Source organism: Cuculus canorus, chromosome 13 (assembly GCF_017976375.1).
Source record: "Cuculus canorus isolate bCucCan1 chromosome 13, bCucCan1.pri, whole genome shotgun sequence".
Taxonomy (NCBI): domain Eukaryota; kingdom Metazoa; phylum Chordata; class Aves; order Cuculiformes; family Cuculidae; genus Cuculus; species Cuculus canorus.
The window spans coordinates 2,271,102-2,280,206 of record NC_071413.1 but is presented as its reverse complement, the minus strand read 5'-3'; the positions used below and the strand labels follow the sequence as shown (position 1 = coordinate 2,280,206).

The 9,105-nt window shown below is 48.2% G+C and overlaps 1 protein-coding gene and 1 long non-coding RNA gene across 2 annotated transcripts in view; one reads left to right on the top strand and one right to left on the bottom strand.

The window, feature by feature from the left end:
• The first annotated feature begins 1,972 nt into the window (after positions 1 to 1,972).
• Positions 1,973 to 9,105, top strand: part of RHPN2 (rhophilin Rho GTPase binding protein 2) — a 26,849-nt gene continuing 19,716 nt past the window's right edge. The window contains exon 1 of the mRNA XM_054078579.1: positions 1,973 to 2,126. Coding sequence (XP_053934554.1) covers positions 2,058 to 2,126 — 69 coding nt within the window. The 5' untranslated portion in view covers positions 1,973 to 2,057. The remainder of the gene's footprint in view (positions 2,127 to 9,105) is intronic.
• On the bottom strand, positions 2,295 to 8,416 carry LOC128853473 (uncharacterized). Its single transcript, XR_008452012.1, has 3 exons — positions 6,511 to 8,416; positions 5,566 to 5,726; positions 2,295 to 2,456 (listed from the first exon to the last, which is right to left on the bottom strand). It is a non-coding gene; the product is annotated as an uncharacterized LOC128853473 (long non-coding RNA).

Sequence of the window (9,105 nt, the reverse complement as noted above, 5' to 3'; positions counted from 1 at the left end):
TTGTTAGATCATATCAGCATGGCCTGCACTGGCAAATTATTAATTTCTCTCTCATTTATGTTAACTTAAACTAATTAATGTGTTTCGCATTGGAGTTTGACACTGTTGCAAGTTTTAAAATTTAAAATCTGCTTAAATTTGACAGGTATGTGCATTTCCTGATAGCACAACAATAATGTGAAACATTTTTCACCCTAAATTTCTGTTGGAGCAAGTTAAACTACTTTCCCACCTTACCTATTTCTATTTAACATATAATTTGATACACTCATCCAATCTCTTTCGAGTTATTGGAAACAAAAAGAAAGGAAAAAGCACTGTGAAAAGAAGGAACAAAATCAGGAAAAGCAAAACTCAGATGACTTCAGGAGAAGCAGATCCTTGGATCCCAGTGTCTGACCTGCTGACTCTAGTCTTCTTCCTCAAACGCAGGGCAGGCGGCAGATGCGCAGTTTGCCCAGACTGCTTCGCATAACTCTCTGGAGACACCGGTGTTTTCAAAGGAAGTTTCTGTTAAGGATGCAATTCCAGAGATATTTTTCCTTTGATAAAGAACTGTTGTCTCTGTGGGTTTTTCTCCTGACACAACTACACTATACCTCTAAGAAAGATAGAGAAGGAGAAAGGAAGGGGAGGGAAAGACAAGTTTGGTTACACTGGTTTAGTGTTTTTGCTGCATCGCATGTTCCAATGCCCGTGTAATTCCCTAGGTTAGACCTGGCTAGGACTGGGAACCAGTGTTGGCCTTTTCCTGATCCAAGCGTCCAACAACACCTGCGAAACTGGTTATGCAGCGGAATATTTTGAAGACAGAAGGTTTTCAGTGTGAACGCTGCAGATTTTTGCAACACTGAGGTTGATCCCACAGCGGTTTCCCGGGACCGGGGCCAGCCCTGCTTTTCACCAGGATACTGCTGGCCTTGTCCAGGGCTGAGCCTCCTCCAGCTCCCCAGGTTCTGCCACCTCTCCTGAGCTCTAGGGATCTCCCTGGGCCCCGGGATCTTTCCCTGGCTCGGGGATGTCTCCCTAGGCCTGGAGATCTTTCTTGGGCTTGGCGATTTCTCCCTGTGCTCTGGGATCTCTCCTGGACTTGGGGATCTCTCCCCATACTCCAGGATCTCGCCCAAGCTCAGGGATCTTTCCCAGGTTCAGAGATGTCTCCAGGGCTCTGGCATCTCTCTCTGCACTCCAGGATCTCTCCTGGACTGGAGGATCTCTCCCAGGCGCGGGGATCTCACTAGATGTTCTGGGATATCTCCCCTGGGCTCAGGGATCTCTCCTGGACTGGAGGATCTTTCCCAGGTGTGGGGATCTCTCCATGGGCTCGGGGATCTCTCTCTGCACTCCGGGATCTCTCCTGGATTCCAGGATCTCTCCCAGGTTCGGGGATCTCTCCTGGACTCAGAGATGTCTCCAGGGCTCTGGGATCTCTCTCTGCACTCCAGGATCTCTCGTGGATTCCAGGATCTCTCCGGGGTTCTGGGATCTCCCCATGGGCTCTGGCATCTCTCTCTGCACTCCGGGATCTCTCCTGGACTGAAGGATCTCTCCCAGGTTCGGGGATCTCTCCCGGGCTCAGGGATCTCTCCAGGCGCTCTGGGATCTCTCCCGGGCTCAGGGATCTCTCCAGGCGCTCTGGGATCTCTCCTGGGCTCAGGGATTTCTCCATGGGCTCTGGGATCTCTCTCTGCACTCCGGGATCTCTCCTGGATTCCAGGATCTGTCCCAGGTTCGGGGATCTCTCCCGGGCTCAGGGATCTCTCCAGGCACTCTGGGATCTCTCCTGGACTCAGGGATGTCTCTCTGGGCTCTCTCCCTGGTTCAGGGATCTCTCTCTGCTCTCCGGGATCTCTCCCGGGCTCTGGGATGCCCCCCTGTCTCTGGGTTCCCCCCGGAGCGGCGGGCGGGCCCCCGGCCGTGCCCCAGCGCTCTCCGCCGGGCGGGGCGGGGCGGGGCAGCTCCTCCCCCGGCCCCGGGCAGCGCGCAGGGACCGCGGGGTTCCCGCAGCACCGGCGGCAGCAGCAGCAGTGACGGCACGGCTGCCTCCCCGCCCGGAGATGACAGAGGCGCTGCCGCCCCGCGGCTGCCAGGCGGCGGAGACGGCGGAGGACGGGTACTTTCGGAAGGTGCGGGACGCCCGGGGGATGCGGGTTCCCGGGGCGGGGAGGGATGCGGATGCCCGGGGGGGGGATGCGGGTTCCCGGGGGGGATGCGGGTTCCCGGGGCGGGGGGAGCAGGAGGGGCTGCGGGAGCCCGAGGGGGAGGCTCGAGTACCGGGGCGGGGGCGCTGCACAGGTGCCGTGGCGGTTCGGCGGTGCGGTCGCTGCTCTCCCGGCAGGGCAGGAGCGCTCCTACCTCGACGAAATGAGTACGAATCCATCTTTTTATCCCCCGGAGCTCTTTCCTTGTCCCTCCTCGCTGCATCCCGTCCCTTTCCAGTGAGTTGCCTTCTGTACCTGTAAGGGAGCAACTCCACAGACTCGTTCGGAAGTTTCTGGCGAACACCTGCTCCGATTCGTGTTCCGAGCGAGGGGACGGCCCCGGGCAGGGCCGGGCAGGGCTCGGCGGGGCTCGGCGGCCCCGGGCAGGAGCTCTGTGTTCTATAGAAAAGCACCTCATGGATGAGGTTGTTGTTGCTGCTCATCTCTGCACAAATAGCAGAGTCGTCATAGAATCACAGAATGCTTTAAGGGCCCTCAAAGCCCATCCAGCCCCCCCCCCGCCATGGGCAGGGACACCTCCCACTGGCTCAGGGGCTCTGAGCCCCATCCAACCTGGCCTGGAACCCCTCCAGGGATGGGGCAGCCCCCACTGCTCTGGGCAGCCTGGGCCAGGGCCTCCCCACCCTCACAGGAAACATTTCTTCCTAAGATCTCATGTCAATCTCCCCCCTTTCAGGATAAAACCGTTCCCTTTTCCTCTCCCTGCCCTCCCTGCTTAAGAGCCCCTCCCCAGCTTTCCTGGAGCCCCCCTGGAAGCTGCTCTAAGGTCTCCCCAGAGCCTTCTCTTCTCTGGGCTGAACCCCAGCTCTCTCAGCCTGTCCTCCTAAGGGATGTGCTCCAGCCCTCATATCATCTCCGTGGCCTCCTCTGGACTCGATCCAACAGATCGAGGTCTTTCCTGTGCTGAGGACGTTCCAGAACTGAACGCAGTGTATCCCTGTGGTGCCCCTCAGCCCCTGCCTGGATCCGGGGCAGGGACACCCCTCTGCTCTGCTCTCCTCTTTAGGGCTGGTCAGGTTTTGCCCCCCAGTATTTGCCCACAGGAGCTTATGCAACAGCTCTGCCCTTCAGCAGAGAACTGTTTGCGGCTGAAAAGAGGACAGTTCTACCTGTGCCAGCAGGAATTGGGGCTGCCGTGTAAATAACTAGGCAGACCGAAACAGAACTCTTACCAAATCTTGTCGGGTTTCTTCATTTGAGTAACCCTGCTGTAGCATTTGGTGAGTAATTGCCTCTTCCTTCGTAGTCCGTAGCAGGAAATCATGAAGTGTGGCAAAGCTGTAATTATTTAGTATTTTCACAGCTCTGTTTCTGGTGTGGGAGGCTCCTACGTTGCCTCGGGGCACCTTCATGAAAAAGTTGACTTTTCATGAACTTGATAAGTTAGGTAAATCAGCTTTTCTCCCTGTTTGTTCTTACTGATGGGCACTAACTGAAGTTTGATAGCCAAGTTGTGCTTCTTGAGCCATAAGGAGGAGTTTATCTTCTGCATTCAGACTTGCTAAAGGACTGAGTTTATTTTCTGTTAAATTGCTCTGTGTTAGGGATAAGCTCACTGAAACAGCATTAGATCAGTGTAAACCCCTCCCGTGCTGGAAAGGAACGAAGTTTTTCTCATATGAAAATACTGTAAGATCCGTTTTATAGCTGATGATGAGCATCTTTCCCACCTTTGATTTACTTATGTCTTAAAGCAGTAGAAAAAAAGTATTTATCTCATATTAAATAAACCAAGGTGAGCCAGTGTTGCAGTGGAACGTTCTTCCCTCTGTTTGCTCAGATCTCTGAAAGGTTCATCCAGCGCAGAAGTGTCTTTAATCAAGTTGTAAACTTCAGATCGGGCTAGATGCTCAAAGCCTTCTGTCCCTGATGTAAGCAGGAAACCAGTATTCCCTGTTATACATTAGTGGAATGGTCTCAAACATCAGAGCTTTGATTCTGACTCAGTAGGTCTAGGAGAAGGAGAGAGGGGGAAAAAAAAAAACAACTCAACTGAAATCCGAACCAATCCCAGTCATGGCATCTTGAACAGAAAGAAGCTGTGAACCCAAGGAGATGCTTTGGGCATCTTATCTTCAGGCCTTGCATGTCCATGGGAATGGTGTGCTAGGTGAGTTCCTGTAACTGAAACCCGCTGTTGAGCTGTTCATGCGTGTCCATAGCTCTTCCCTGCCTTTCTCTCCCTTTTTAACTCACAGTGCTTTGTTTTCCTGAAAAGATTTGAGGGGTGGTTTACCAACTGTGTTGGTGCAGAATCACACCAGTTTCTAAGGCTAATCCTGTGGTTTTTAGGTCAAAAGGCATTTACTTGACCTTTTATAAGCTGTGGAGCAAGGGGAAAACACTTGCTTCGTATCAGTCCTGCTCACAAAAGGGCTTCCAAGCAGTGTTTATACAGTGAGGTTGCCTTCCATACTTTGCAAGAATATTGTGCACAATGGATTTTTATAATTGAGAAAAATCAAGCAGTTCACACAATATTCATTTGTTTTAAACTCTTGGTATTTTCTTTTGATAAATGGATTGCTGTGGGAAGTATGTGGTATAGCGCCCTTCTGTGTATTATGCCTTTTCCTCTTCTCCTTACCCCATCTCTGTCCCTTTTCTCCATGGCAAAAGCCTGTCATATCTATATAGGCAATATTAAATTTCCCTTAAATGTATGAGATGCTTTGAGCCGGCTCGGATGCTTCTTTTTACCAATGTCTAGTTTTAAGGGAATTACCTGTGCAGCTACACAGCGTTTATGCAACTCTGTCAGTGTTGCCCCTATTCCATTCCCTTTATACCTCCCCTCCAAAGCCCTCTTTAACCATTTGATCAGCTGCAAACAAACTTGTGAGAAGGACAGTGGCCTTCCAGTACTTAAAGAGGACCTCTAGGAAAGACAGGGACAGAGGTTTTAGCAATGTGTGTTGTGATAGGAGAAGGGGGAATGGTTTTAAACTAAGGGAGGGGAGATTTAGACTGGCTATAAGGAAGAAATTTTTTAGAACTGGCACAGGTTGCCCAGGGAAGTAGTGGAGGCCCCATGCCTGGAAACATTCAAGGTCAAGTTAGTCCCTACCAACCCAAAGCAGTCTATGGTTCTGTGATTCTATGACTTTAGTTTTAAAAACAAGCAACAAAATCCTTGCTGGTGTCCTGAAGAGGATATAGCAAGGTGAAAGAAATACCTTACTTTCTGTCAAAAAGAAGATGGAGCTTCTTGTCTAGAACTTTTTCTTTCTGGGTAGATAAGGCACCAGGAAACTGGTTCTGCTACTGTTCTGTTTATCTCAGCCATCACATGCAGACAGTTAGTTCAGTATATTCCATGGTCCGTTGCCAGAGCAAACTGTACCTCAGCTCCTGGGCAGTGCGAGTGTTCTTGGACCGTCAGCCTCCTGCCTCGATGTCCTCTGTGCAGAGTTCCACATTCCTTCACTATTACTGGCAGCAGCCTGTGACTCAACCATGGATAGCCTGCACGTCCATCCAAGTTCTGCCCTTGGTGTTTCTTCCCTATGAAAGAGTCTGTGGTCAGCAGAAAATAACAACAAAATTTATGATAAGAGCAAAAACCAATTAGTTTTACAAGTAGAGCAAGGCGTTTAGACAGGAAGGCTTTTTCAAGAAACTGAGAGCAATTAAAGCAGGTCTGTCCATGTATGCTGCTTTGCCTTTGTGAGTTCTTTCTCCCGCCTCTGGAGAAGTTATTCTTTAAGCCTGCCATGGCTCTGTGGATTGCTTGGCCTCTCAGGCCTATTCCTGTTTTTTTTTTTTTAATTACTCTTGAATTCTTGTGGGAGAAACAGCTCTCTCTTTCAAGCTGTTTCTCCTTTTTTCATTACAGCACGCCACCTCTCTATTCACAAAGTAAATATCCCCCAAACACATCAATGTACAGAACTCAGGATACTTATGAAGTAGCATTTGTCCTGTCACAGGATCCAATGCTTGCATGGTGATCAGTAGGGCTATGCCTGTCCTGGTTTTGGGAGGGTTTTTTTGGGTGGGCAGGAGAAGAGCAAGGCCAGGTTGGATGGGGCTTTGAGCACCTGATCCAGTGCGAGGTGTCCCTGCCCATTGCAGGGGGTGGAACTGGATGGGCTTTAAAGTCCCTTCCAACCCAAATGATTATGTGATTTAAGGAGGAGATATCTAACGAGTTCTTTCTGCCATATCTTTCCGATCTTGGTTTACTGCGTTGTAACACCTTACTGACTGTAACTTTTCAACTTCCCCAGTCCGTCAGGAAGTTGCAGTAAGTTATAAGAAAAAGCCATATTTGATTTTCTAAGATTACCCTTTCCATAGCTCTCCAGGCATCTGTTGGTACAGCACAAAGCATCCCGTCCTCCATTTGGTTGTCTGTACAGCAGTCCGTTGTGTGACACGGAGGCAGAGCAGCAGGACAGCTAGCTTAATAATTCTGTAGATTCCGATCAGTTTAATGAAGATGCTTATTTTCTTTTCTCTTCCCTTTCTCAAAGCTTTGGTTCCATCTGCAAGGCTAGATACTAATCACATACACCGAGCTGATGATTCAGAAAGACAGACAGTACATATTATTCCTCCCTGTCAGGGGAAAAGGCTATAAACAGAAATAAAGCCATTCCGTAAATGAAGCACCAGGCTAAAAATGATGATAGGTATGGTAACCACCTCATGAATCAGCACTTCCCTAATTAACTCTTTCTCTCTCCTTCCCCTCCTTAGCTTTTGGGGTTTCTTCTGCAGGGCTTCCCCTGACTGTGGTTTAGCTTTCTACTAACCTGCTACACCTGCGCTTCCACGAGGTTAAGCTCATGTGGTTCTTTATAGTTATTAGAAGGCAACCAGGCAACCATCAACATTAGCATTGACCCAGGAATATTTATTTCCCCATTTGTCCTCTTTCCACTTGTCTGCCGGGACAGAAACAACGTTGTGATGATTCATCCCCGCCCCGTCATGCCACAGCCACTCATTATATATGAAGCCATAAAACCTAAAACTGGAAGTAGGCTTCATCTGAAACTAGGAATCATCTGAAACTTGGTTTGTCAAGAGGTGAATGTCTCTGATGCAACATTAATTTTCATTTTGCTTAGTAAGCAGTGTGATGAGATGCACTGTTGTATAGAATATATGTATTTAGAATGTAATACAATAATTAGTTCTAAGGCTTTATATAAAATCTGTGGGGCCAGGCACTCAGAACTGTAAAATACTCATTCCTGGCATAAACAGACCAGGCTCTGGAAGACCTCTTCCACCTTTTTATTTAACTCAAATAAAACTTCTGCTATTCAAAGGCTTTCAGTATCAAGCAAAACCTTCAAAACTGAGCTAGGAGAAACATGCAAAGAGAAACTTCAATTATAGTAAGGAAATCAACATAACAATTTAGCAGGACTTGGGACTAGTGCTGGAAGTACTGGTGTGAACCATGCTGTTTACTGCAATTGCTCTTGCAGCCAAAGAAGTTCTGTGCGTAAGTTAATTACACACACGTTTAAATATCTGGAGGATATGGCCATTTGCGTACACTGCTGGGCCTGACAAGCAGCACAGGTTGCGCTGGCTGGAAAGGAATGTTTTATTTTAAGTAAGAAGGCGCACCCAGTTTCAACTCTGTGTCACCTTCAGACAGTGTGTGGCTCATCTTGAACAGTTCAAACCACAACTTCATATTTATGTTAATTCAAATTCTCACCGCGATTACTCATTGTTTGGCAGGCAGTCGTGATTTTTGTGTCCACCGCAACTGGGTCTCTGATATTAAAAATTACTTCTGTCTTGAAGAAACAACTTCCTGGTATCCAAATTAAATACAATTGCTTCTTTATTTGGGTCTCATACTTTCGACAGCTGCCTTCCCTCTGCGGTAGGTAATTTCTCGAGGCCTAGAGCCTAGACTTGGAAAACCACAAAGATTCTGCCTCTACTCCTTAGACTGGAGCATTTGAAGGATCCGTCAGGTGTGAATTAAGCACTGGTACCTTGTCCATCCATCTTTAACCTGAGCACCTGCCTACTGGCTTGCTGCCCTCTTTGCCCCCACATCAGCTGTAGAATAAAATCTCTCCAAATCTCGCCTGAGTCCTGGACTCGGCCGCTTCTGAGCTCTGTGGGATCTCCTGTGGGGTGGGCTGTGCCCGCTGCGACAGAGGCAGCGGCGCACTGAGATCCTGCAGGCGTTCACACCGCAGCTGCTCGCTGAGTGTGTGTGTGTGGGGGTGATGTTCATAGAGTTAAATATACAGCCCAGTGGGATGTCCTGCCAGCTAAGCTCAGGCATTAGCTCCAACAGCAGATGAGCAGCAATGCCGCTGGAATCTGTCAGCACACCCCATTAATTAGAGGATTGCCATCAAACGGACAGGCCAGCCTTCAGCAGGAGGCACGTGTTTATTTGTGCAAAATAAGGGTCTGTTGCTTTCAAGATGTTGCCTGACCAGGTCCATAAATAATAAATAAAAAGAATCTGTATCTTGTGTGCAGGTCTTGCCTTGGATGGGGATATATTAAAACACATAAGCTTCCTGATTCTGTGCTTCAACCAAATAGGATGAAATAAAGGATCTGACTAACTGAATTCTGGATTTTAAAAAGCCTTTTTTTTGTTCAGGAGCTAAAGATAATAATATTTTAGCACTTTAAACCTTTCCTTATGAAGTGCAGCTATGCTCTAAAGGGAAGAAAGGCTCTAGAACCAATGGCTGAGTTTATGGTTTCAATTGTATTCACAGCGGAGTTACTTAATTTGTCTTTACTTTTCCTTCCCAAATGCATGCAATGAAAATTTAACTCAGTCTCCGTTCTTGGTCATTTTTGCAACTTCCATTCTTCTGTTGCTATTTAATTAATAATTGTATTGATGGTGTATAAGCCAGAGTAAGATCCAGTTCACTATCCA